This window comes from Takifugu rubripes, chromosome 7 (genome assembly GCF_901000725.2).
Source record: "Takifugu rubripes chromosome 7, fTakRub1.2, whole genome shotgun sequence".
NCBI lineage: Eukaryota > Metazoa > Chordata > Actinopteri > Tetraodontiformes > Tetraodontidae > Takifugu > Takifugu rubripes.
This window is the reverse complement of record NC_042291.1, coordinates 13,748,635-13,776,623: the sequence shown is the minus strand read 5'-3', so window position 1 is coordinate 13,776,623 and position 27,989 is coordinate 13,748,635. Positions and strand designations below refer to the sequence as shown.

General features: G+C 52.4%; 2 protein-coding genes and 1 pseudogene across 2 annotated transcripts; 2 read left to right on the top strand and 1 right to left on the bottom strand.

Moving 5' to 3' along the window:
• Positions 1 to 358: 358 nt before the first annotated feature.
• On the top strand, positions 359 to 4,129 carry LOC115250357 (DOMON domain-containing protein FRRS1L-like). Its single transcript, XM_029838553.1, is given in 6 exon segments — positions 359 to 385; positions 2,268 to 2,454; positions 3,041 to 3,125; positions 3,284 to 3,425; positions 3,504 to 3,750; positions 3,836 to 4,129. Coding segments are annotated over 6 exon segments (861 nt in total). The 3' UTR covers positions 4,009 to 4,129.
• A 4,385-nt stretch (positions 4,130 to 8,514) lies between these two features.
• On the top strand, positions 8,515 to 15,046 carry LOC115250356 (transmembrane protein 245-like; annotated as a pseudogene).
• A 2,296-nt stretch (positions 15,047 to 17,342) lies between these two features.
• LOC115250404 (polypeptide N-acetylgalactosaminyltransferase 1-like) lies at positions 17,343 to 26,154 on the bottom strand. The gene is given in 13 exon segments (XM_029838835.1): positions 17,343 to 18,197; positions 18,310 to 18,444; positions 18,524 to 18,622; positions 18,784 to 18,923; positions 19,976 to 20,002; positions 20,005 to 20,155; positions 20,343 to 20,460; positions 20,990 to 21,160; positions 21,248 to 21,327; positions 21,428 to 21,555; positions 22,032 to 22,198; positions 25,765 to 25,933; positions 26,016 to 26,154. Coding segments are annotated over 13 exon segments (1,671 nt in total). The 3' UTR covers positions 17,343 to 18,050.
• Positions 26,155 to 27,989: the final 1,835 nt, after the last annotated feature.

The following is a 27,989-nucleotide window of genomic DNA, read 5'->3' as shown; positions in this document are numbered from 1 at the left end:
TCCTCACCTCTCATCTGCCACCTTCCCCTTCCTCTCCCCTGCCTCATTCTCCCCTCCTGCTGTTTCATAAAGCCCCTCGCTCATTCTCTCTCTGTCGCTCCGTCTCTCTGAAGCGGGGGGGGGAGAACTGTGTGCGGGTGTCACAGATTGACTGTTTGTGTTAATGAGCGGCCCTATAAGGCTATCAACATAAGATTGGTACGCCCAAAGTCCCTCATTACCCAGGAAGCATTGCCCCCTACATGGGAATGGTAATTGGGAAGGAAGGTGTGTGTGTGTGTGTGTGTGTCAGCTGTGTGTATTGGGGGGCAGGAAGGAGTGGAAATAATAGGATAATAAATGTGGGATAATTGGAAAAATGGAGAACAAGAGGAGCAATGATCAGGTTGAAGAGTGTGTGCAGAGTGATGGTTTGAGGAAATGGAAAGGTTAAAGGTCGCGCACTTCTGTATGTGCACGCACGTGTGCTCACACAGGATCAAAGAAAGAAAAAAGCCGTTGCAAATGCATGAGTGAACCTTAACCGTGACCTTAAACTCGACTTAACCTCTTCCGACCCTTAAACTAGGTCGTCACCCTACAGAGGGGGGCCCCGCCTTTAAACTGAACCTCCGATATGTGTCAACAAACCACACACACACACACACACACACACACACACACACACACACACACACACGCACACACCACACACTTTTTGTTTCATTTGGGTTTAATTCCTTTTTCGGATTGATGGTCGAAACAGGTTCTGTTAAAAACTTTAGAGACCTAAGAAGGGTTGCTGTTAGTTCAACAGAAATGTCACCCACATTCCACTATTCTGATTTTACAAACATGACTTTTTAGCAATTATCAACAAAAACAAAGCATAAAAATATAGAAGCCTAATGAAGAGAGGTGTAATTAGCAGCTTTTGGGTTTGGTCCTTCAGAAGACGAGCAACCGTGGGACATTACCGCCACCTAGAGGACATATTTAGGAACAACAGCCTGTCAAGAGGAAACAAAATCATTTCAATTGTATGTTAATAATATTAAAATAACATAAATAAAAATCTCATTATTTCATGTTCATATATGTGGTGATGTAACAAATATTTTAAATACGTTCATCCGGGACTTTTTAAAATATATAATATATAAGTATTGCAGGAGTGATTAAAAACAGCCTTAGACTCAGCACATCATGAAAAGACACCCATAATTTAAACAGCCCCCCCCCCCCGTTCGTGGTTAAAAAGACTCAATATTTCGTGATGTAACTCGGACACAATGGGTTACTGTCGTTTTTTAAAAATGTAGATGACGCTTTTTTTATGGTCTGGGTGTAAAATTAAACGCAGCTGAATAGTAAAAATCCGCAGGCTAATTAACAGTTGACAATAACGAGCCTCCGAAATTCAAAGTGTGGCTTTATAGCGCCATCAAGCGGAATCCCTGTATAGGACAACACAGCCCTACAACCCAACAACCAAATCCTGTCATACTCGTTAATTTATGGTTTATTGAGCAGAAATGCAGCATAAATCATCCAAGTACACAAATCTGCACAGCACGTGGAAACAAAGGTTGTACTCACCCTACTACGGTGCTACACGCTGTAAATAATTAATAGAAGCTTGTGTTTGTGACAAAAATGCATTTGAAATGCATATAAATGGATATTTTCAGTTGTAGTTTAGGGGGATTAAAGGTGGTGTGTGTGTGTGTGTGTGTGTGTGGGGGGGGGGGGGGGGGGGTCATTTAGTCAGAGTTGTTATCTGCAACCCTCCGATGCCCAACAATCATCCTTCGGATGGGCCTCATTAGCAGAACGTAGCGGCTCCTGATTGGCTGTTGCTGTGATTGACTGGAGAGGAACTGGGAGGCCGGACGATACCATTCCACCCGGCCAGTACACGGCTGGGAACCATCTAAACATTCATCAGATCTGGATCCGCTTCCAAATTCGGGTTTACAAGCCGATTACGTCCGTGTGATTCATCTGATTTTTGTGGTTGAATTCCAAATCTGGGTGGTATCGGCTGGGATTAGCCCCCTAATCCCGCTGTCATCGGCGCAGAATCCCCCCGGTTTCCTCCGAATGAACGAGCAAACAGGCAATTAGGATGCGGGGATGCTTTCCGTCGGAGCTGCGATGGCAAACCCGCAGAAATGCCGAGATTCTCAACCTCTGAGGAAGCTTTTCCTTAAACCCACCTCGCTCTAGTCGTTTTAAATCGCTCTTGTCTTTCTCTGGACCTTTATGGCGATGCTTCCCCTGCGGAGGCTTCTGCACCTGCTGGTGCTGCTCATCCACTGCGACGCCCGGAGGTCGCGTCCAGCCCCACCGAGGAGGGAGCGCTCCGAGGCGGCCACGGGGAGCACGGAGAGCCGGGGCACCAGGAACCGCACAAGGACTCCTACAGCACCTTCGCCTCCGAGTTCCTGGAGTCCAGATACCTGCCTGACGACGGTGAGCATGTTGTGGATCTGAAGTAGGATAGTTTTTAGCATCCAAGGAAATAAAACAGGATTTAAACGGTTGATAACAAACAGAAGCATGTTCTGTGTAACAAACCAACAGGCCTGTCAGTACCCAGGCCAGCTCCCTGCAGTCACAGCTGACACACACACACACACACACACACACACACACACACACACACACACACACACCCCTTTGAAGTGTTTAACATGATGTCTTCTGTCACCACATCCTTTACACAACTCTCTAACTGTTAGATGGGTTTGTTGTTTTTAATCGTTTTTAGCTTTAAATTACAAAAAAAACCAAAAAAAAAACCTTTTGACGTTAGTTAAACCTGTAAACAAAAGTCTCTTATTTACAGGCTGTTTTGTGGTTGTCATCTTAATTTAAGACCCATTTTATAAGATTTAAATGCCGCTGATGATCTCTACTCTAATGATGCTATTTTAGTGTTCTTACTGAAGCTTGAGCTTAATTTTGGGCATATTGATGTGACGCTAATATTAACGCACATCTGAAACTAAATATAACAAATATCCCAGCCATTAACTGTGTTTCTGTCCACCTGCAGGTTATCCCTTCCCCACAGCTCCTCCAGTGGACCCGTTCGCCAGGATCAAAGTCAGCGATTGTGGCGTAACAAAGGGCTGCATAAGGTCAGAGGTCGCGCTCCGACAGCGGTCCTGTGCTGGAGTCAGTCCCGCGGCGGCCACCGACTCCCCGATGGCGTTATCGCCCATGATGTGGCCTCACTCAGCAAAATCTGGATCAGTTCTCTCTAGATGAAGGCAGACATTCCTTTACTTTTCCACAGATACGGGAAGCCGGGATGCGACGCGGACACGTGCGACTATTTCCTGAGTTACCGTCGGATCGGGACAGACGTGGAGTACGAGATGAGCGCGGACACGGACGGATGGGTGGCCGTCGGCTTTTCCTCCGACAAAAAATGGTGAGCCGCTCGAGCCTTTACGCTTATGTGTCACCTTTAAATCCGACTAAGCTGTCGGCCCGGGGGGTGGCCGTGTCCTCAGGGGGGCGATGACGTCATGGGCTGTGTCCACGACGACAACGGACGCGTGCGGATACACCACTTTTACAACGTGGGTCAGTGGGCGAAGGAAATAAAGAGGAACCCAGCGAGGGACGAGGAGGGTATTTTTGAGAACAACCGGGTCACCTGCCGCTTCAAACGTCCGCTCTACGTCCCCCGAGAGGAGACGCTGGTGGACCTACACCTGTCCTGGTACTACCTGTTTGCATGGGGACCGGCCATCCAAGGTGATTCACCAGTCTTTACGTCCCCCGTGTTCTCTTGCCTTTTATCCCCAGTGCTTTTTATGCCCCCGCTGATCTTTTGCGACAGGCTCCATCACCAGACACGACATCGACAGCCCGCCGGTCAGCGACCACATGATAAGCATCTACAAGTATGAGGACATCTTCATGCCTTCCACGGCCTACCAGACCTTCAACTCTCCCCTCTGCCTGCTGCTCATTGTGGCTCTCACCTTCTACTTGCTGATGGGAACGCCATGAGGCCACGGATGGAACAGGGCAAAGATGACGAAGCAGCAATAATCCAAACCACTGGTACCAGTGGGCCTTGCACAACCAGACATTGCATCAGAAATATGAATAACTATTTAATAACAGTAGCAACTATAATTCAAACTTTTAAACCTCCATCCATCCATCCATCCATTCTCTGCCGCTTATCCGGGGTCGGGTCGCGGGGGCAGCAGCCTAAGGAGAGAATCCCAGACTTCCCTCTCCCCAGCTACTTCCTCTAGCTCATCCGGAGGGATCCCCAGGCGTTCCCAGGCCAGTCGAGAGACATAGTCTCTCCAACGTGTCCTGGGTCTCCCCGGGGGTCTCTACCGGAGGGACATGCCCTGAACACCTCACCAGGGAGGCGTCCAGGGGGCATCCTGACTAGATGCCCAAGCCACCCCATCTGGCTCCTCTCAACGCGGAGGAGCAGCGACTCTACTCCGAGCTCCTCCCGGATGGCAGAGCTTCTCACCCTATCTCTAAGGGAGAGCCCAGCCACCCTACGGAGGAAGCTCATTTCAGCCGCTTGTACCCGGATCTTGTTCTTTCGGTCATGACCCAAAGCTCATGACCATAGGTGAGGGTAGGAACGAAGATCGACCGGCAAATCGAGAGCTTCGCCTTTCGGCTCAGCTCTCTCTTCACCACAACGGACCGGTGCAGAGGCCGCATTACTGTGGACGCCGCACCGATCCGCCTGTCGATCTCCCGCTCCATTCTTCCCTCACTCGTGAACAAGACCCCGAGGTACTTAAACTCCTCCACTTGGGGCAGGATCTCCTCCTTTACCCGGAGAAGGCACTCCACCTTTTTCCGGTTAGAACCATGGCCTCGGATTTGGAGGTGCTGATTCTCATCCCAGCCGCTTCACATGCGGCGGCGAACCGATCCAGTGATAGTTGGAGGTCACGGGCCGATGAAGCCAACAGGACCACATCATCCGCAAAACAGAGACGCGATCCTGAGGTCACCAAACCGGATCCCCTCAACACCATGACTGCACCTAGAAATTCTGTCCATAAAAATTATGAACAGAATCGGTGACAAAGGGCAGCCCTGGCGGAGGCCAACCCTCACCGGAAACGAGTTCGACTTACTGCCAGCAATTCGGACCAAACTCTGGCACCGATCGTACAGGGAGCGGACAGCCCGTATCAGCGGGCCCGACACCCCATACTCTCGGAGGACCCCCCACAGGACCCCCCGGGGACACGGTCGAATGCTTCTCCAAGTCCACAAAACACATGTGGACTGGTTGGGCAAACTCCCATGCACCCTCGAAGACCCTGCTGAGGGTGTAGAGCTGGTCCACTGTTCCACGCCCAGGACGAAAACCACATTGCTCCTCCTGAATCCGAGGTTCGACTATCCGGCGGACCCTCCTCTCCAGTACCCCTGAATAGACCTTACCAGGGAGGCTGAGGAGTGTGATCCCCCTATAGTTGGAACACACCCTCCGGTCCCCCTTCTTAAAAAGAGGGACTACCACCCCGGTCTGCCAATCCAGCGGCACTGCCCCCGATGTCCACGCGATGTTGCAGAGTCGAGTCAACCACGACAGCCCTACAACATCCAGAGCCTTAAGGGACTCTGGGCGGATCTCATCCACCCCCGGGGCCTTGCCACCGAGGAGTTTTTTAACTACCTCGGCAACTTCAGCCCCGGAGATAGAGCCCATCTCCAGGTCCCCGGCCCTACTTCCTCACTGGAAGGCGTGTTGGTGGGATTGAGGAGGTCCTCGAAGTATTCCTTCCACCGATCCACAACATCCCGAGTTGAGGTCAGCAGCACACCATCACCACTATACACAGTGTTGACAGTGCACTGCTTCCCCCTCCTCAGACGCCGGATGGTGGTCCAGAACCTTTTCGAGGCCGTCCGAAAGTCGTTCTCCATGGCCTCACCGAACTCTTCCCATGCCCGAGTCTTTGCCTCGGCAACCGCCGTAGCTGCACTCCGCTTGGCACGCCGGTACCCATCTGCTGCCTCAGGAGTCCCACAGGCCAGTAAGGCCCGATACGACTCCTTCTTCAGCTTGACGGCATCCCTCACCGCTGGTGTCCACCAGCGGGTTCGGGCATTGCCGCCACGACAGGCACCAACCACCTTGCGGCCACAGCACCGGTCAGCTGCCTCACAATGGAGGCACGGAACATGGTCCACTCGGACTCAATGTCCCCCGCCTCCCCCGGGACATGGTCAAAGCTCTCCCGGAGGCGTGAGTTGAAGCTCCTTCTGACAGGGGACTCTGCCAGGCGTTCCCAGCAGACCCTCACAACACGTTTGGGCCTGCCAGGTCTGTCCGGCATCCTTCCCCACCATCGGAGCCAACTCACCACCAGGTGGTGATCAGTTGACAGCTCCGCCCCTCTCTTCACCCGAGTGTCCAGAACATGCGGCCGCAAATCCGATGACACAACCACAAAGTCGATCATCGATCTGCGGCCTAAGGCGTCCGGTGCCAAGTGCACAGGTGGACGCCTTTATGTCTGAACCAAGGGTTCGTTATGGACAATCTGAGACAGCACAGAAGTCCAATAACAAAACACCCACTCGGGTTCAGATCAGGGGCGGGGGCGGCCGTTCTTTCCCAATCCACCACCTCTCCAGGTCACACTGTCATTGCCAACGTGAGCATTGAAGTCACCCAGAGGACGAGGGAGCCCCCAGAAGGGGCACTCCTCCAGCACTCCCTCTAAGGACTCCAAAAAGGGTGGATACGCTGAAACTGCTGTTTGGACCATAGGCCACAAACACAGTCCAGGATCCGTCCCCCCACCCGAAGGCGAAGGGAGGCTACCACCCTCATCATCCACCGGGGTAACTCCAATACACAGGCACTAGAGCCGGGGAGCCACCAGAATTGCCACCCACCTGCTCGTCGCCTCTCACCATCGGCAACTCCAGAGTGGTAGAGAGTCCAACCCCTCTCAAGAAGACTGGTTCCAGAGCCCTTGCCGTGCGTCGAGTGAGGCCAACTATATCTAGTCGGAACTTCTCAACCTCGCGCACCAACTCAGGCTCCTTTCCCACCAGAGAGGTGACATTCCATGTCCCTAGAGCCAGTTTGTGCAGCCGGGAATCAGACCGCCAAGGTCCCTGCCTCCGGCTGCTACCCAAAACACAATGCACCCGACCCCCTTGGCCCCTCCTGCAGGTGGTGAGCCCACGGGAAGGGGGTCCCATGTTGCCTCTTCGGGCTGCGCCCGGCCGGACTCCATAGGCAGAGGTCCGGCCACCAGGCGCTCGCCAATGTGCCCCACCCCCAGGCCTGGCTCCAGGAGGGGGCCCCGGTGACCCGCATCCGGGCAAGGGAAACTTGAGACCAATGTTATTTATCTTCATTAGGGGGTCCTGGGCTACGCTTTGTCTGGTCCCTCACCTAGGACCTGTTTGCCATGGGTGGCCCTACCAGGGGCATATAGCCCCAGACAACGGAGCTCCTGGGATCATTGGGACACGCAAACCCCTCCACCACGATAAGGTGGCAGCCCAGGGAGGGGCTTTAAAACCTACACTTGGTTATGGTGTTGGAGGTTATTTATTAATAGTGTTTTAAATACACACACGCACACCACACGCACACACACACACACACAACACGCACACACACACACACACACACACCACACACACACACACACACCACCTATTATGTTTTTCACTTGTTGCACATGCTGAGAAGTCCGGGGATCATTTTAAAAGCCTTCACTGATGATGATTTTGTTAGCTTTTTTGTCCCATTTTGTATTTTTTTTTGTTCTCAAAGACACATTCTTTTTTAATGTTTTGGTATTTAGTGACTCTTTGAGTTTATTAGCATTGTGGCTTTTATCCTGATAACAGGGCAGAGAAGAACCCCCATTGATTTGATGCAGAACAACACAGGCTAATACTCCCAGATGCTGTTACTGTAGCTTTATGATCTGTGATTAAAAACCCCACATTGACACAGTTATACCTTAGTTGAAAAACCAAAATCTTTTAATAAACATGTCTCATTGATCAAACATTTTGTAATCATATGCTATGCTAATGAGTTATTCTTATTGTCTGCTGTCCATATTGTTATGAGCACTGTGGGACACCATAAACTAAAACAGAAAAACATTTTTAGAACATATAATTGGATTACTTCATCATAATTTAGCTTTTTGCATGTGTGTTTGTTACTGCAATTCGTTATTGACAATAGCGACTCGTACTCTTAATAATGAGCTACAATCCTAATGTTATTATTTTTGCTCAATGAAACTAACATTTCCCATGAGGTTTGTGGGTAAGCGGTTTCAATGACATCATTTTTTACCCTCCTTCAGGTGACGGTTCCATGGTCACGCCAATGGGAACAGAGGTAAGACAGAGGTGTCGCTTGGACTTTCGTCCAATAATAAATCACAGCTCGTGGCAGTAGTTTTACGGATTTTCGAATTTAGATCAAATTAGTTGCCCTTTTACAGAAATATTGAGTTCAAACGTCACTTCTCCGTTTCCATCCGGATACTATTTAAGGGCGGCCTATTAATCACATGACCGAACAAGCTGGACTTCCGTTCTCGCGACTCCTTCCCTCTATGGTGGTGGGTGGATCCGGGCAACGTATGGGTGGATCCGAGGGTGGACCCCGGTGGAATCTGGAAACATGGCAGACGAGGAAGACGCTCCGCCGGACCGCGCCGCCGCCTCTCCGCCGCCGAGCCCTCGCCCCGAGCGGCCTCACTACGTCTCCTTCTCCGAGAGCGTCCAGCCGGCCGTCGGGATGGTGAACCAGCTGCTGACCCACCCGTCGTCCCTCAAGTTCGACAAAAACATCAAGCAGGCCTTCTACAACACCGGGGCCATGATCTTCGTGGCGATCTGCTGCGGGGCTGCCGTGCTGGTCTACTTCATCCTGGAGGCCTTCCTCCGCCCGCTGCTCTGGGCCGTCCTCTGCGGAACCTTCCTCCATCCCTTCAAGCACTCCCTGGCCCGGCTCGGCCGCTCATGGCTCAGCGGCTTGCAGGAAACTGGGACGCCCATCGTCCTGGGGACTCTGTTGGTGGCCAGTGTGGTGTGTAAACTATGGGGTGGAGGCGATGGGTAAACTGGTGCTGGAGAAGCTGACCGTGCTGCTGGTTATCGGGGCGGGGGCGCCTCTGGTTTACTTCCTCTACCTGACCTGGAGCCTCATTGGCATACAGGTGGTGATCGGACACGTGTGCTGGATCATCGGGGCCGTGCTGGACTGTTTCCACACAGTGTGGGTGAGTGAAGGGACAGGGACAAGTGTTTCCCCCCCCCCGAGGTGATGCACGCTGGAACATGCTGGAGCCCAAAGTCGAGGTTAAATGAGGTTCAGGTTCACCACATTTTCCAGTACTTATGATCATTTAGGTCTGTTTTGTTTTGGGGAAAGATATGAACTGGGATATCATTTTAAATAAGAATACTGTCTCATTGTCAGTGTTTTTCCTTCAGGTTTGTTATTAAACCTGTATCGCATCAGCTGATCCACTGTCCAGTAAATGTGATCTTTAAATATCCCACTTTTACCGAACCGCCCAAGGCGGCCGGGTACAACCGGGCTCGTTGTCTGTTTAATTAGGGTTAAATGTTCTCACCCTGTTTCTGAGTGAGTGGAAAGGAACCAGATTATCTCTGGTGAAGCCATTTGATGCCATCAGTAGCAGCTGGATTGGTGCGATAACACTGTTACCATGACAACAGCGAGTGTCGCTCTTCCTGTGACATTTGTAGAATGATACAGAAATGACAGATTAAAAACTCCCCACGCAGACGTACTCTTGCTTTACTCTTTGCTACTCAGCAGCAAACCCGACGGCCCAGTAACCCGACATCCCGTCTACTTCTGCCCTTTTCTGCCCTTTCTGCCCCCTCAGGTGTGCACGGTGGTATTTGGCTTCCTGCTGGTGGTTGCTTGAAGTGGAGCCCCCACACACGGAGCGCTACCTGCGAGCTCTGGCTCTCCCGGTCTGGGCCGTCCTGCTCTTCTACATCGGTGAGTGTTTGTGGGGAAGCCTGCTTGGACACGCCCTGTCCCCCGTCTCCCTGCGTGTCTTGGTGGGACGTGTCCTCGCATGTTGAGCGGAGCCGCGGGACGGAGACGTCGTTAGTATTTTTTAGCGCGCGCGAGGCGAAAACAAGCGTTGACCTTCAGATGTGAAGCGTCGGGGGGGGGGACGGAGCTGCTCCCGAGTAGTTCTGCTGGGAGGCGGGGGACAAATGGAGGAAATCGTCCCCATTTTGAACATCTGCTAAAAAGATACACGGGTTACGGAGGAGTTTTGAGTGGTTTTGAGTGAACAAAAGCCCAGCTGATTGCTGTTTCTGGATGGTGTGTTTAGTGTCTCTCACGTGGCTCCTGGAGAGTGCCCGTGTTTGTGATTGTAGTCACACTCATCATTGTTGGTTCCCAAGAGAAACCACCTGCACCTGGAAAAGGTAAAAAACTTGTTTCCCCATGCTAAGCTAACCTGATGCTAAAAGTAGGTCAATAGTCGCAGCCCTGACATTTGTGCTCTTAGTGCTCATATTTATCAGCGTCCATCTAAAGCAAAGTGGTCCAGAGGTTTGAGCTGCGGCAAACGTGCGCACAAACGGTCCCAACGCGCTGCTGTTGCACGTGCGGTGACCGTGCGCTTGTCCTTCCCAGGAGAGCTGTCGAGTCAGGTTGCTGTCGTTCGCCGCTAACACCATTTACATGGCCATTTCCTGTAGCCACCTCCAACCACAAAGTGAGTCCGATGGAGACGGCCGCAGCAGGTCAGACACCTCAAACCTGTACGACACCGTAGCAGCAGCGCAGTAACAGGACGGGGTTATGACTCAATATTGCTCGATATTCAGATGGCGGTGAAGTCCGGGGGCGCCGCGACGCCCCGCGCCCCCGGCTCCCGCTCGCTCCAGCCGGAGCGGTTCCAGAGAGAGAGGAGCTCCCGCAGCGCCAGTAACATCTACTTCGTTTGCTTGCTCTGGGGCGATCGTACTGGTTCAGATTTGGCTCAACCTCTGGATCCTGCAGCTGCTGCCCATCCCCGTGGCTGGTAACACACACACACACCACGCGCGCACACACGCACACACACACACACAGCACGTGCTGTGCTCTGAGCCATTTGTTTGTTTTAGTGTGGGTGCTGAAGAGCTGGTGGTCCGATTTGGCCTGAAAAGCTTTGCGGAGCGGACTGTCGCCACCTGGTGGTCGGTGCTGGAGCGGCTGGGACGGGAACGGGAGGGGGCTCTCCTGCCGGGACCCATCAAAGCTTGGCTCAGTTCCTGCTGGCTGTTTGACACCAAGGTACCTCTGACCGGCCTCCGCGTGCACGGAGCATCCGGTAGTTTTCTTCTTCCTCCTCGAAACGGGTTGTTATTAAATCTCAAGAGGCCAAAAAGATGGATATTTTTCATCAGAGGTCTATGTAATGAGCGGTAAGTGCACTCATGGCCCCCTGGAAAACACACTTCCTGCTATGATCACAGCGAGGCGGCGTGCGGAGCCAGGCCGCCGCCATCACACGCGCCAAAAAACACCGTCCCCTCACACACGGGTGTATGAGAATGACGTTTCCAAAAATAATCTGCCCAATGTCTCTTTGTCTCCTCCCCCAAGCTCTGGCATTGGCTTAACAAGCAGGTAATGACTTGGAGGAGCAGAGTGCTGAGAGTGTGTGTTGTGTGGGTGTGTGAGTGTGTGTGAGAGAGAGAGAGAGAGGAGTGAAGTGAAGGCTTGAACACACTTTATAGTAGCTTGACTGGCACTTGTCTCATTCACTCTCATCCTGTCCATCTGTCTGGGTCCCTTCCTGTTGTCCTGCTTCTGGGCTCCCACTGCAACAGAAGCTACAGGTGGGGAGGCGGGGCTTATCTCTACCCCCCCCCCCCCCAGCCGCCTCACCTGTATCTTCCCCTGTCCGGCTGTTTGGGGATTTTGTGTTGTTGTTGCTGCATGGAGAGCTGAGCTGAGCTTCTCTGTGTAGGTCCGTCAAAAGAGCTTAATTGTGGGGGATTATTTCTCAAATGTCTCCAAAATTCCACTTTTCACTTTTGTTGGCTCGGACTACGACTAAGAGTTTTATTTGACCTGCTGTTTTAAACATAAAGAGTATTTTCTGTCTTCTTTCCTTCATGTTTTCTTCGGCTTTTCAAACGCTGTTTTTTTTATTATTATTATTTTTTTATTTATTTGTAAGTGTTTCCATTTCGCGCATCGGGCTGCCGTGAACCCTTTAAAGTTTCAGATTTGGCGCCATCTAGTGTTGAGAGGACTGATGGGACAAAATGGAATTTTATTCCAGTTGGCTGTCCAGAGATTTAAAAATTGAGTGATAATGATTCAGAAGTTTTTGAGCCTTGCTGGGTAACCGTAGCACACGTGATGGAAATATTTATCACCCATGAAGTGGGGTATAGATAATAATAATATGGGTCATATTATAATATTAGGTGAGTGAAAGTGTAAACATTGATGGGAAAGCTAACTAATATCAGTGTTGGTTGTAAATACATGCGTTAATCATCATTCCACCGTGTATAAATGACTAAACTGCTGCGGCCTGGCGTGGTGGAGGGGCCTCCAGTTGTGGCGTGTGGGCCACATTAACACGTACAAACGGAGGCCGCAGCAGTTTTGGAGCATTGAGAAAACCTGAGTTGACTCCCTTTTCCTTTTTCACGTGCACAGTTTTTATTCAAACACAACGATGCACGCCCGGACCCTGGACCCAGGTTTCTCCATGGGTCTGACCTCATTCACACCCATGTCATCCCCCCCCCCCCCCCCCTTTCCCCCGTAGATCGTTGTCTGGCTGAGCGATCTCTGGATAAAATCATCAGCATCTTCATCATCTTCCTCCTGGTCACGGGGACCATCCTCATGGCTCTGCTGCTCACCGCCATGGTAAGTGGCGCCGGTCCACCATTCCAGATGCGCTGAGCTTTGTTCTTATACAGTTGTGTGTGCCCCCCCCCCCCCCGCAGGTCCACCATGAAAGTGCTCACATCATCAACGTCACCAGTAACCTGATCAACGAGACCGTGTCCAACCATCCCGAATGGGCAAAGTATGACACGTCCTCTTTGGCGCCCTCTTGTGGAGGGCAGCACGCATAACCACGCTTTTTTCCCCCCACTCCTCCAGTTGGCTCCCAGAGGCCTGCGTGGTGCAAAGGGCGCTGAATTCCGCCGCCACTAATGTTTACCCAGCACGGCAGAGAGTGGATCACGCAGCGGGTAACGGACGCCGCCGGTCTTTGCCCCCCCCCCGTTAAAGAGCGCAGCATTGAAACCCTTCTTGTTGTGCAGCTGCATAAGATTTTAGGGGACAAGGTTAACCAGACGGCGGTGATCGAGAAGCAGGTCCTGGAGCTGTGGGACAGACTGTACCACTCCTGGTTCGTCAAGGTAGAAGCACGTGCACCCCCCCCCCCCAACGGATCTGCCTGCACGTATCAAACTCACAGTGCATTAATGCGCCCTCCAGAACGTGACCCACTCCGGACGCCCGCGTGGCCCGAAGATGATGCAGAGGCAACACAGCTGGCTGGACGACATCATGGACTGGAAGGACATGGCCTCCTTCCTGCAGGAGAACATTGAGACTCTGCTCTCGGTGAGGTCGGCGCTGCATGCTAGTTTACCCGGGGGGGGGGGGGGGTTTGAAACCCAGGCCTTGGGGGCCGCAATCCAGCCAGGTTTTCTGACCCACCAGGTCAAGGTTGAAAGCTGTTTTACGGCCGGGAGGATGGGAAAACCCGGCTGGATTGCGGCCCGGAGGACAGGGTGAGGTCACTAATGAGGTGCTGCCGTCCTCCTGTAGATCCTGGAGTCTCTGTGGGTGGTGATGAGCAGAAACGTGGGGCTCCTCTTCTCCAACCCCACCACGCTGGTCTCCGTCCTGTTCCACAGCGGCACGGCTCTGCTCAACTTCGCCCTGAGTCTGGTAGGAAACCAGCGCGGCAGCTTCCCCCCCCCCCCCTCCCCCCCGGCATCACCTGGAAAAACCAAACGGACCTGTTCATTTTTAGGTCATTTTTCTCACCACCCTTTTCTACCTGCTGAGCTCCAGCGGCGAGTACTACAAACCGGTCAATGGGTGATCAGCCTGACGCCCCTCTCCCAGCCGGGACCCTCCTCCAATATTGTTGGCCAGTCTGTCGAGGAGGCCATCAGGTACACACACAACGCACACACACACACACACACACGCACGAGTGCTCTCCGACCCGTCTGAAGGGTGTCGGTTCTGGTTCTCTTAAAGGGGGGTGTTTGACGCCTCGCTGAAGATGGCGGGCTTCTACGGCCTCTACACTTGGCTCACTCACACCGTCTTCGGCATCAACATCATCTTCATTCCATCTGGTGAGCGTTGCTCCTCCGTCGCCCTCTTTCTTTCTTTCTTTTTTTTAACCCCACGGTCGTGGTCGTTTAGCTCTGGCCGCCATCCTGGGCGCCGTGCCGTTCCTGGGGACGTACTGGGCGGCGGTGCCCGGCGGCGTGCGACCTGTGGCTGGTGCAGGGCGAAGGCGTCAAGGCCGTGCTGCTGCTCATCTGCCACGTTCTGCCGACCTACTTCGTGGATACGGCGATCTACTCCGACATCTCGGGGTAGGCCTGTTCAGATTTAAAAAAAAAAACCCAGACGCCATCGTGCCTGGAGATAACCGCGGCTCCCTCTCCTCGCCGTCCCAGGGGGGGTCACCCTTACCTGACGGGTCTGGCCGTGGCAGGCGGCGCGTATTACCTGGGCCTGGAGGGCGCCATCATCGGGCCCATTCTGCTCTGCATCCTGGTGGTGGCGGCCAACATCTACAGCGCCATGCTGACGAGCCCCAGCTCGGCCGCCCCCACCCCCGTGCAGCCCAGCTGGCCGCTCCACCCACTCAGGTGGGTGACAGGTGTGAAATGAACCCCCCCCCCCCCCCCCCCCCCCCCCCTCCAGATCCGCCGTCGTCACCCCCATCTTCCTGTGCTCTCAGGACTTTTACAGAATCCCACCCCGTCCGTCCTGAAGAACCCCAGCGAGTGAGAACCGGGGATGGAGCGTCCCGGCGAAACTCTCCCGAAGCTCCTCCCCCTTCCTCCCGAAGGAGTCGGGGCTCCTCCGAAGAGAGCCAGCGGCACGGCGGCCGGCTCGCCCAACGGCGCTCTCACTCGACTACGACCAGCTCAGACCGTGTGATCCAGCACGCCACGCTCGCTCTGCTGCCGTAGGCGGCGTGCACGCCGACGCCCTCATCACACACCCTCTTCAAAATCTCAACGCCCGGGGTCGACTTTTGTACGGTGTTCCAATGTTTTTGCACTAGTTTAACTAATCGTGACGTCATTTCCTCCTCCGCAGCGTCGTTTCTGACCCGCGACTTCCCGCCTCGCCCACCAGGGGGCGCCATTGTAACAAGCGGAACCCTGAGCGTTTAACAATGTTTACGTCCAAAGGCTGTTTTTCAGAAACTTTTAACCTCACAGCTAGAAATGGACATTCTATTTTTACTGAGTTTATCCACCTTTGCACTGACTCACTCCCACTTTAACCTGAGCACTTTTCTTACCCCAGTGGAGCCCGGGGGGGGGGGTTTAATCATGCGATGCATAATTACTGTTGTACGCGGCTACTGTGTTAGCCGGCACAGCCGAGTAGTTCATTTAACGCCTGTTAATTACTGTATTTTTAAAAAAAAAACATTTGGTACTAGTGAGACACAAAAAAAGACTGTAGCGTTTTTTAGGCCTCTCCTGATCTGGTGAAAATAAAGTTTTCCTGGACGGAGGGAAGCGCGCCTGTGTTTTGAGGACGAGTCAGACGGTGTGAAGGATTTACAGCTTGTTGGCGTGTCGGCACAGACGGAGGGGAGAACGCCAGCTCGGAACAGCTGCTGGTAGCTGAGACGGCCCACGGGGGGGCGGCGCAGACAGGAAACGCTCCACGGACCACTTCCTTTTCTCCCATGATGACAAATCAACATATTTCAGGTGATCACAATTGCTTTAAAAGCCAACTGGCACTTGTTCAGTCACGTGACCACACTCCAGGACCTTGAGAAGGTCACAGAAAGGTCATGAGAAGGTGCAGGTCTCTCGCCTTCAGGTCAAAAGGTTCAACCCAGTCCTGAATCCTGGTGTCTGGATGGTTCCAGTCATCCAGAGGGGAGGGATTTGAATTTCTGTAAATAATAACACGGAGCAGATTTCAAAAAGATCAATAAAACAGGAGTTGACGCTCCTCCAGAACGTGTGATTCCGTCTCTCCCTGCGGCCGTTAGAAGGTTGTGCTGTGATTTTCTGCTTTGATACCGCAGATCAAAGACTTCGAGCTCCTTAACGACTCATTTCACTGGCAGAGCGAATCGAGGACAGACGACGAGACAGAAATGTGTCGGCGGTTGGAGGATATTACTGCTGCATTCAGCTAATTTACCAGATGCGAGACGCTGAGAGAGAAAAATGAGTCTTTTTTTTTTAACAACAAAGTCTGATAAACTCTAATCCTCTAATTCAGCGGCGTTAGAATGATCCACAATAATCTCACCTGCACCATCAGGACCAAAGCCCCCCCCAGACTGACCAGATGTCACGTTTCTGCTCAAAAACCTCAGTCAATAATTCAATAATAGTGTAAATAAAGAGGCCCAACACGCCCCCGGTTCTTGTTCTGTAAACCTTTTTGCCTTTATTTTCTACATTGGATCAGCTCATCGTGGAAGCCTGGACATGTCAATAACAACAAAGGTTCCTCACAGATCGCTCTGATCCCGTCATCTCTGTAAACACCTCCTCCACTGGAGGAAGCCAAAATAGAGGAAATAATCTGCTCTGCCTCCGCAGGAATGATAAAAAAAAACCCAGAGCCGCTAACAAAGCGTGATGATGGCTGAAAGGTGAGATATGGAACGCTGCACGTGCGATATGTCGCTCTGATCCGGACTTCCCTTCCTCCGCCAACGCTGCGGCGGTTCCCCCGGCAGAGGGCGGATGTGGAGGAACCAGCACCGCCAGCTGTTGGACCCCCCCCCCCCCACCCCACACCGACCCGTCCACTCACACACCGCCGGAGGAAAGAAGCCCTTGGAGTGTCTTTTGTTTTCAAGAGGTCAAAGACGATATTAGAAGATGGAGTACAGTATTAGGCTACTGTGGCCCTTTTCCTATATGTCTGTGCAGTGCATCATGGGAGCTGGACACCTCGGTAGGCGGTGGACATGGGTTATAGCGTCCTGCGTGTGTTAGCTCTCTAATAAACATCTTTACGACAGGCGCAGGGACCGCGGTTCCTGCTCCATGGCGCTCACACGGGACTGTAAAAACACACAAAACCATGTAAAACTGGACATACAAATCTCAAGATATCACAAACATCTGATTTCTCTACCGCTAAGTGTCGACGGCGGACGCCGCGACGTCATCTCCGCTACTTTTTAAGGTTAGTCCCCTGGGTGTGCGGGACGTGCCGAGGGCTGCCACCAGGGGGAGACATAAACTGCTGCACGACGGAGGGGAGGACTCTGACACACACACACACACACACACTACAGACAAGCACGCACACACTCTTCTTCACTTGAGTCCGTTTTCATCAGCCATTACAAAATTAAATAAAAATAAAAAGGATTCAGCCCCTTTCCGAAGCATACATTCATCTCAGTACACGCACGCGAATGATGAGCGCACACGCGGCCACAGAGGAGCAGTCAGTAAACGTTACGTGATGAGTTCAGGGGCTTTTTGGACCGCTTGTGTCTCGGACAACTGTGAGTGCAGAAGTCCCCGCTTCAATAGAACGTCTCCTTCCACAGCCAGGAGTGAGTCTCTGTCAGAAGTTTAAATCTAAAAAAAAACATCAAAGAGAATACAGCAGCCATGTCCTCCAGGAGGAAGTCTTTTTCTGTGCCCGAACACCTCCGCGACAGGGGGTTGTACCGTCCGCTCCGTCCAAATCCTCTCACAGGAAGTCTCGTCTGTCCGGGTGCCCATGTTGGTGGTCCTATCCTGGGCCACGGTGTGTGAAAGCGTGTGTTTATGAGTGTGTTGTGCGGTCAGAAGACCTCTGGTAGTGTGACGTTACGGAGGAGCCACTGCTGGGAGCGCGAGTGTGTGCAGTCTCTGATGCTGGGCACCTGACTGTCCTCCTCGCTGGCCTTGTCCAGACACTGGTTACTGTTGACATGGATCAGGGTCAGCTTCTGCACACACACACACACACACGCGCGCAGAGTCAGAGTGTGTGAGAGGATGGCGGACCGGCTCAATAGGAGAACCAGGAGAGTTAGCTTTAGCACTAGCGTCAACACTCACCACGGGGTCGTAGTCCCACAGCTGGTTGCCTTTCAGATGGTGACACTTGAGCATCATGACCGGCCCGTTCAGTTTGGACACGTCCAGACACAAGTCGTCCGTCCTGATCTCCTTATTAGCCGTGTAGGAGAAAACCTGGGAAGATTTAACGCCGTCACAAACAGGAAACCCGTCTCCGGAGCAGCGAGTGTGTGTGTTTCTGCCCTCCTGGTACCTGGTTGCCTCCCATGCCGTGGCAGTTGAAAATACCCACTTTCTCGTTCTCCTTACGGGCCATGTTGTCCAGGCACTGGTTGGTCTCCACGTTACGGATCTAAAGATAAACCACAGGGGGATGTTAAGATGGCGCCTAAACAGAACCTTCCTGCGCTTCCTCGTGTCTGCTCTGATTTCATCCCAGATGCAGTGAATCACACACGCCTCTGTTTGAGGTCAGGTGTGTGTGTGTGTGTGTGTGTGTGTGTGTGTGCATACCTCTCCCAGGGAGTAATAGTGCCTGGGGATCTGAGAGTCAGGGTAGATGCTCTCCAAGTACCAACTGAAGGGCTTACACTGAAGCTTCTGCCTCAGAGCCGTCCGGGTCGCGATGTCCCCGTAGTCCACTTTGGTCACACCTACACACAAAAAACCCAACGAGCCACACTTGAAACTCGTTTTAGATTTAGATGAGCAAAGGAACAGATGTTTTCTCTCACTTCTGCTGAGGGAAAAGTGAGAAACGGAGCTCACAGCAGCTAAATAGCGGTAAGCTAGCAAAGGTTAGCCTGAAGGAGCGCAGCGGCGTCTCCAGACGGGTGCCTGGATTCCTGACGACCCGGGTTCAGGGAGGTGCTGTGCATAGATAAAGGCCCTTTTCTTCTTCTGCTTGCTCAGCACGTTTAAACAGGCGGCAGGTTCACGGGACACCCCCCCCCCCTCCTCTGGAAACCCGAAGGTTAAAGTTCCTCAGTTGTAGCCGACTCACTCTTAATTTTCTCTCCTGCTCGTTCTGGCCTAAAACAAAATCAGCTCACTATTTTATTTACTTTCAGTCGTGTCTCCTCTCCCACAGTGTGTGCACGGATGTGGGCGTGTGCATGAGCCCAGCCTCAGAGGCGTGAAATTACCTGCCCCCCCCCCGACCGTCCCGCACCGCCGGTGCAGCTTCACACTGTCGGCAGGTTAATGGACAGATCAGGACTGGCGCAGAGATTAGCCTGCACGCCCGAGCGCATGCTCGTCTACATATTTGTACACGCTGAGGGTGTATTTAACTGTGGAGGAGGGAGATTAGTGACGGAACGGAGAGGAAACGGCAGGAAAAAGAGACCCCGAGAGGCCCCACAGGCAGCTAGCGGCACTCTTTAGCATTTAAAGCTGAGATGTTAGCTTATAGAGCCCAGTTCTGTTCATATCTTATGTCAAATATGTGAGCGACAGCAGCAGACAGGAAGGGTTTGATCCCATCTAAATGAATAATCGCTCAATAGTGCAGCTCAGATCACGACGGTGCCTCTTGGTTAGCTTTGATCTGGCTAGCTGCTCCCCCTGCAGGGCGAGTACGACCGAGGGGGGGAGCGCATCAAAGCAGCGCCACACACGGAGAGGTGGTGTAGCCTGCTAATAAAGAGGAGTACGAGGCCCGGAAGCCCTGACGCACCAGAGAGAGACCGGCTGGTCCACTCACCGGGAGAAATGATATAAAAGAAGTTTTGAATTCGTCCATCCAGACTTCCGCCAGGCGCCGGTTGTTTTTGTTGATGATCTGTCCCGTCCCTCCGGGAAAGGTGTAGGGCGTGGCCTTTCGGAAGACGTGGCCCACGTGAGAGCACGTGACGATCTCCAAAGTGCCCCCGCACTGCCAAATCTGAGGAGAGAGTTAGTGACACACCTGAGCTGGGGGGAGGAGGGACGAGTGGACGACTGTCTGAGTCTGATGACGCCTGACAGGCTAATTATGTAGTCAGGACTAACCGGTGTGACGCACGTGTGTGTGTGTGTGTTCCTGTGTGTGTGTGTTTTTCTTGGACGCTCCTGCGGGCGTCTTCACTCACTCTGAACGAGATCTCCAGGTTCTCCCCTCCCCAGATGTCCATGCCTGCGTCATACGTGCCGATCTCCTGGAAATAGTCCCGGTCGATGGAGAAGAGTCCGCCTGCCATGGTGGGGGTCCTGGGGGGGGGGGGGGGGGGGGGGGGGGCAGAGAGTGATGGTTTGAGACATGAATCATCTCGCGCCGTCCGTCACCCACTTCCTGTTTTTATTTTGCTTCCTCTGCTGGTTAACCTCTGCCTCGTTTCTGCCCCTCACAAGAGTTTCCTGCTTCGCATCGGGGTTCTCGCCATCGCCGAGCATTCTGGGTAACGCGGTTCATTATCGGAAACAAAGCGGAGCACCGGGAGCAGCGCTCCGCGTCTGACCTGCGCCGTTCTCGCTCAACCTGTCGAGGATTTTATACGTAAATCACGTCGTTCCGTTAAAGAGCTTCTTAATTCCTGGTTTTCAGGCCACTTCCTGGACACCCTCGAGAACAGCCTGTGAAAAACGACCAGCGCTCCGCTCTCATCCGCCGTATTTATATGTGCGACCTTGGAAACGGTGTCAAGGACAACCTGAGGCACCAGCAGGAGATGGTTGACGGACAGGAATAAGCTCCGAGGGCGGAGTCACGCACGACCCCCCCCCGGCACATCGGACCCACCTGACGGGCAGCGTGCGGTCGCCTTTCCGGCGGTCCATCTCTCTCTGGGGCACCGGGTACCAGCGGAAGTTCAGCTTCCAGTTGAAGCCTCCGTACGTCATGTCGGATCCCGCCATGTACTCAAACGTATCGTCGCTGATCACGTCGATGATGGGGCACACCACCGTTTTCCTGCACACACACATAATTGGCCATGCACTCTTGACCTGGGGGGGGGGGGGGGGGGGGGGTCAGTCACAGGTAACTGCTGCGTCTTACCTGTCTTTTTTGATGCGGGCCAGCAGGGGTTCAAGCCACCCTGTCGTGCACTCACAGTGAGCATCCAGGAAGGTTATGACCTAAAAAACCCACGGGGGGACATGATCAGACCACCCAGCAGCTCACACGCCATATGTAGAGCACACACACACACACACACACACACACACACACACACACCTGGCCAGTGGAGAGGGACGCTCCCTTGAGGCGGGCCCGGATGAGCCCCGACCGCTGGTCCATCCTCACCACTCGGACCGGGACCTCCAGCCTTCTGACGTACTGCTCCAACGGCCTCTTTAAGAAGTCTAAGAGAGAAGGTGAGAAAGAGACAATTTTCTCAGCAAACAGGCTAAAACACACACAGTGTTCACGCCTCAGTGTTTGCTTTAGCACTGCGAATGCATTTTAGCATGCACGCTGACTCTGCAAACACACACACACCCACACTCACACACACACACACACCCCCTCCTATGACTTCTTGCCTCCGTGGTGAGGTCCTGCTGGGTGGTGGCGGTTGGGAGAGATTGAGGGTAATAACAGACTATAATCCCTACGGCTGGTGAATTAAAGACCTAATCTCCCCCAAACAGGGATTAGCACTGCACGCACACGCACGCACACACACACACATGCAGCTGAGTGGTTGCTGGGCATCAGCGTCGGCCCACAAACCCAGTCAAATCATATAGCGGCTCCAAAAAATAGGCTAAGCCCTCAGACAAGAGGTCCGAACACTGGAGGAATTAGGCGGCGTGCGCGTCTGCGGGTGAGTGTGTACCTCGCTCGCTGGCGTCGTCCACCAGGATAATCTCCTCCAGAAGCGTGTGCGGAGAGCGGTCGATGACCGAGTGCACGGTCCGCAGCAGCGTGCTCCACGCCTCGTTGTGGAACACGATGACGACGCTGGTGCGGGGAAGGTTATCTGGATACAGCTTGTTCTTACACCTTCAGAGAGGGGAAAGGGCACATTCCTGGTGAGCGAGGTGGCGTGTGACCCGCCGCAGCTTTAAATACGGGGCGAAACAAAAAGACACGAGGGGGAGACGAGGATCCTGTAACGACGTCGCGATCCAGCAACTGAAGCAGATCCGCTCAAGACAGAGGGGACAATAAGCCCAGCAGCCACATATCACATCATCTTTTATGAATTTGAGAGAAAAAAATATCACAATTCTAATTGGAGTTGAAAGCCGAGGGGGAATAATGAGCGAGAGAGCAGCCTAAATACAGATGAAGGCAGACAGATAGGCAGAAACAGCCGGTCAGCACGATGGCAGTTGATTAGTGATGCTAATTAGGGTGCTAGTCATTATCGTAGCCATGTCAAGGACGCACAACAAGCCTTCATTTAAAGAGACAGACACAAGTCACGAGGGGAGACTGTGGAGGCCAATTATGGACGTGCACGTGGCCGAGCATCGTGTAGCAGGAGTCATCCGATGCAGCACAGTTTTATGATGTAAAACAAGGCAAGTAGAGTCAGAAAACTGCTTTAAAGTTTCCTGTTGATGGTGCAGAGAGGAACACTGATGTTTTCTCTGGGCTTGCACAAACGGTGACATAAAACCAGAATCTGGGAGACTTTCCAGCTCCGTCTCTGCTGCCAAACGCATATAGGAAACAGCTTTAAACTGGACCCATTGCTGGAAATAAGGCGGCTCTAACAGATGATTGATTCATGCCGATGAAACTATGGACACATTTTTGGGGAAGAACGCTGGAACTAAAGCGCATCGTGTGGAGAACATTTGCGGAAACAACACTGCTCTGACATAACCAGACAAAATTCCCACAGTTAGGAGAGTCGCATGAACCTCCCTGACCCATAATCCACCTGTTCTTATTACAAAACCAGCAGAAAGACAAAATAAAAGCGTTTCTACCAATTTAAACCAACACTGCAGCATCTGTTAGCCTGTTAGCGCAGCAGAAACGGCTCCTGTGCGGGTGCAGACAGAGGGAACAGAGGGAGGGCCGGCTGCGTCTGGGATTTAAGGGTTATCCCAAAGCATCAGAGCATCCAGTTACAGCAGGGACGAAGATTGAACGGATGATCTCTCACTCGCGCTGTACACCACCGACCCGTCGCTAACGGAGACGACAGTTCCACAGAGCGCTCGCTTGGACGTCAGTCACGGAACCCTCGTGTCCGAAATCCAAAGATTCCAACTTCTTTTACGTTTCCTAACCGTGTTTGTGCGTCAAACCGTCCACGTGACCAGCTTGTTACCTCCTCCTCCTCTCAATCAACACTGAAGACAACCAGCATATCTCCCACCCCTCCACCGACTTCCTGTCCGATCCTGACAAAAGGAATGCAGCAGCAACAAAGGAGGTCGCGCTCCATCCTGCAGCTGCCTCTGGAGGGGGACTGTCAGTGAGGAAGGAAGGTCACCGAGCGTGCACGAGGACTCCCTGCAAGAACGCAGACCCTGACACTCAAACAGGCACTTGCTCGAGGTTTTCTGTGTTCCGCTTCAAGGAGCAGAAAAAGAAAAGCGGCCCTCCGAGAGACCGTGGTGAGGGAAACCTGCGGCGCTGACTCATGATTCTGGGGAGGATGACTTCAGACACAGGAGTGGCTGCAAGCTCCACTTATCCCATGAGTCGGGCTGCTGAAGCAACATCTGGCAGCAGCAGCGGCACAAATGGGCCGGCTTGTCCTGCCAGGGGGATCGTGTGGACGGCTGGGATGGGTGGACCTGCTGGTTTAATGAGACAGCACTGGTATTGCAACACAAAACACACACACACGGTTCCAGAGGAGAAGAGTGTAGAAACAGGGACCAGCAAAGAAAACATGAACCAACCCACACACACACACACACACACACACACACACACACACACACACACACACACACACACACACACACACACAACCTCTCCTCTGAGCACACTAATAATACACTCTGGAAGTACATTTTTCCAACATTTAGTCAACGTGTGACTGCTGATTTTCCGAAAGGTCGCTGCCCGACACCAGTGTGCGTGTCTGATGATGTCACGTGGGACCGCTGAAACCGTACCGACCCAAATGAGGCAAAGGAACCACATTACGGTGCATTGAAGGGTCTCACACCACACCTCTCGTCCCGTCTTCATCAGCTCCTGCTGGGCGCCCCAGTGTGGCAGGACCCCCATTCAGTCTGTTCTTATGCCCGAACTTAGGAAGAACGACTTTGAGGACACCGTTCCGCTAAAATATACATGATGCAGCAACATGACTTTGCAGAAGAGCAAGAGCTAAGTAGGAAAAGCCTCCGCAAAGACTTCGGAAGTTTGGTTTCCAAGAGAATAATTGAGATTTGGTCATTTTCTCCAGCCATTTTAAACGACTTTATCAGGATATTGTCTGTTTTAAGGACAAATGTGATTATTAGGCTGCGACTTTAATGATGACATTGCTGTAAAGAATTAATTCTTCCATTCTGTGTTCTTCTAAACCTGTCACACACACACACACACACAAACACAGAGTTATTGACTCTGTCTTATCTCCTAATTGGAAAAGCAGATAGACGGAGGGAATGCTGAGTGAAAACACACCCAGTAATCAGCTCCCGCTCAGAGACTCAAACCCATTTCACGGATCAATGTCCTCTTTCTTTCCTGCCTGCCTCACGTGCATGTGCACCTGTCCGTCAATCTCCCTACCTGATCCGTGCATGTTTCCCCTGGTGGAACACAGCAGGAAGGTGCTGGGAGAGGCGGGCCTGGTTTCCACCTGCCTGAACTAATCGTGACCAATGTGGTGCTTTGCCCACTCTTCCTGGATTCTGATGCAACCAACTTTCGCCTGCTTAAAATAATATCGATAACTGAAACCCCCCCCCACAAACTACCGATACGAGGCCTTCACCAACTTCCTGTTCCGATGGGTAAAATTGGATTAAAACCTTGAAACCAGCGTCCTCTCCTGTGTTACCAAGCTTCTTCTTTCAAGCACAGAACTGTATTAAAACATGACATAAATGACCACACTCACACACACACACACACACACTGTGATGGGTGCTGAGTATCCTTCTGAAGGACAGGGGTTGTGGGGTGGCTGGATGACCTCTGCCTCCGGGTCACAGTGATCTATTACTGCCCTCGAGCTACAATGACGCTCTCTCACCTCCCACTCTCTCCACACACACTTCTTCCTCCTGCAGGAGTGTCTTCCTCTATGGACAAAGCTCTGGGTTCAGCATATTTTGTGCCATTATTGTGAAATATATGTGCACTCTCCGCCCTCCACAGGTACGCAAAGACAACCCAACCTAATCTGCTGTCAGGATCTCCTGTGGCGCCATCGTGTCGCGATCCTCGACACGCCCTGAAACGTTTACTGAGCTAGAAGAACGAACCAAAAAGGGTTTTATAGAGTGACAACGACGAGTTTGATCATTGTACAGGCCACGCGGGCTTGTGGTTCCCGTTTATCCCCGCTGTGGCAGCTACCGGCGGCCATTTTGAGGCGATGCTAATGCAAGCAGCGCCAGCTAACGGCAGGATCCACTCACCCTTCCAGGCGGACGTCAGGCAGGGATCGATTGAGAGCGATCATCTCGGAGGCCATGAGGTTGAACTGGTTGATCTTAAACATTTCCTTCATCTTCTCTTGGTTCTCCTTCGGGATAACGACGGGCTTCCCTCCTTCGCCGGGCCCATCTCGTGGCCTGGTGAGGGTGTCTACCATGGCAACACACACACACACACACACACAATGAGAGGAGGCCGAGGCGGTGTATTCCCGTCTCATCTCCCCACTCACCCTCTCTCCCGGGCAGTCCTCGCTCCTTTATGTTGTCACACTTGTTGCACTCGCTGAAGTAGAGCAGGATGAACATATCCAGCATCACCCAGACCAGCGAGGTGGCCAGGACCACTTTACAGTAGGCGAACCTCCTCATCCTGGAAGGCGATAAGACAGAGGGAAGCACGGGGTGAGGTGCAGCTTTCATTTTCATACTCTCTCTCTCGCCTCCTCCACCAGCAACAGCCAAGTTCCCTCTCGGTGTCTCTACTGATACATGTTTAATGGTATGTCTCAGGCAAATATTTGGCTCGACTGGGTGTCAGACGGAGTGGAAAAGAGTGGTGGCAGGAAATTAAATGTGGTGGAGGCCAGTGTTAATCTGTAAACGAGGAGTATTTATCCTTCCACCCAGGTCTCAGCGCTTATCTGAGATTAAAACACTAGATTTCCAACGGCGACCTCAGAGAAACGATTAAATGGTCTCACAAATATGCCCCCAGTGGTTGCTAGTGTCAGCGAGGAACCACCGTCAAGTCACATCTTTCCCTAATACCATGAGCACTCCGGCCTCCTGTGGCTGTGATAGCGCTGGTCTCCAGCAGGCTGTCGGAGCCCAACGTCGGCGGCATTATTATTCCTCTACTCCCCTCTCCTTCTCTCCTCCAGCCCTCTTCCTCCTGTCTTTGGCCCGTTTATCTGCCTCAATGATGCCTCCGGTTGCAGCGGCACAGGCAAGAGGGAGAAAATTAATTTGGCCAGAGCGATTCCCCTCATGCCCCTGGGAGGGGGAGAGGAGAAAACCCTGTTTGTGCATAGCTAGCTTACCTGAGCTCAGCTCATGGAGGGTGGAAAACTGCAGAGCAGCACTCCTAAAGTCCACCTTGATAGGATTCTAGTGGCAAAACGAATGCTGAATGAACAGTTTGCTCTCAGACTTTGTCCCTCCCACTACTTTAGTGCGTGAGGAGCACAATTGCTCCATAGCTGCCTGCGGTGCCATGCTAGTTTGTCCAGTTCTGTCAGGTTACGAGCGCGTGAGAATGCTTAGCACACTCCTCCATGATGTTGGCCACAGATATGAAAACCTTTTTTGGACCCTTTACCAGCTCTTTTGATGCCCGTAAAGGGTCCTGATTTGAGGTCCGTCCGGGTCCCACCTCCATTTTGAGGAAGTGAAATGTTCAAAAGAACTGATTTGTGTTTATTAATAGAAATTCTTTGCGGTTGATCACAAATTCCACGTTTCTCTACTTTACTGGAAATCTGAGCGCTTCCTCCTGCGGTGCTGACTCACGTCTGGGTTCTTCCTGCTTTTAACGGTTTTCCAGTTCTGACCACAGATTGTCTCTTATGTTGCGTTTACGACTCTGCCGCTCCTCAGCTTTGCTGTCTGTAACCAATTTGCTTTCAATTTAAGCTGTTTAGTTACATTCTTGGCAGAATGTTGTTAACCTTCTCCTGTATAGTCAAATAACCCCCCCCCCCCGCGCCCCAGAGAACACCGCTTTAGCATATCCTGTGTGAGCTGTTGATTACAGAGATCAACGTGGATTCTTGGAAAAGCCACATTGGTTCCAAAGGTGTGAGATTCCGCCTCAATTCTGCTGAATTTTCCAGGATATAAAGCAAAAGGAAAAATGAATTCTCACCCACAGAGTATTCATATACACCCATATACACCCAAGGCCACCTCATTGGGTGCAACTGTCCACCAACCCAATGTATTTAGGCACGTTGCCTAGGCAACTTGTGTTGAAAGAAGGGCTACACAAAGAAAGGCTCATCAAAACACAGCAATAGAAGATTGGAAAAACGTTGCCTGGCGAGTCTCAGATGGTCGGGTCAGAATGGGCCGTAGCAACATGAAAGCATGGACCCATCCTGCCTGGTATCACTGGTTCAGGCCGGTGGGGGCCCTTTAGGACCAGTTGAGCATCATTTGAATGCTGCAGCCTACTTGAGTGTCGTTAATGATCATTTCACCCCTTT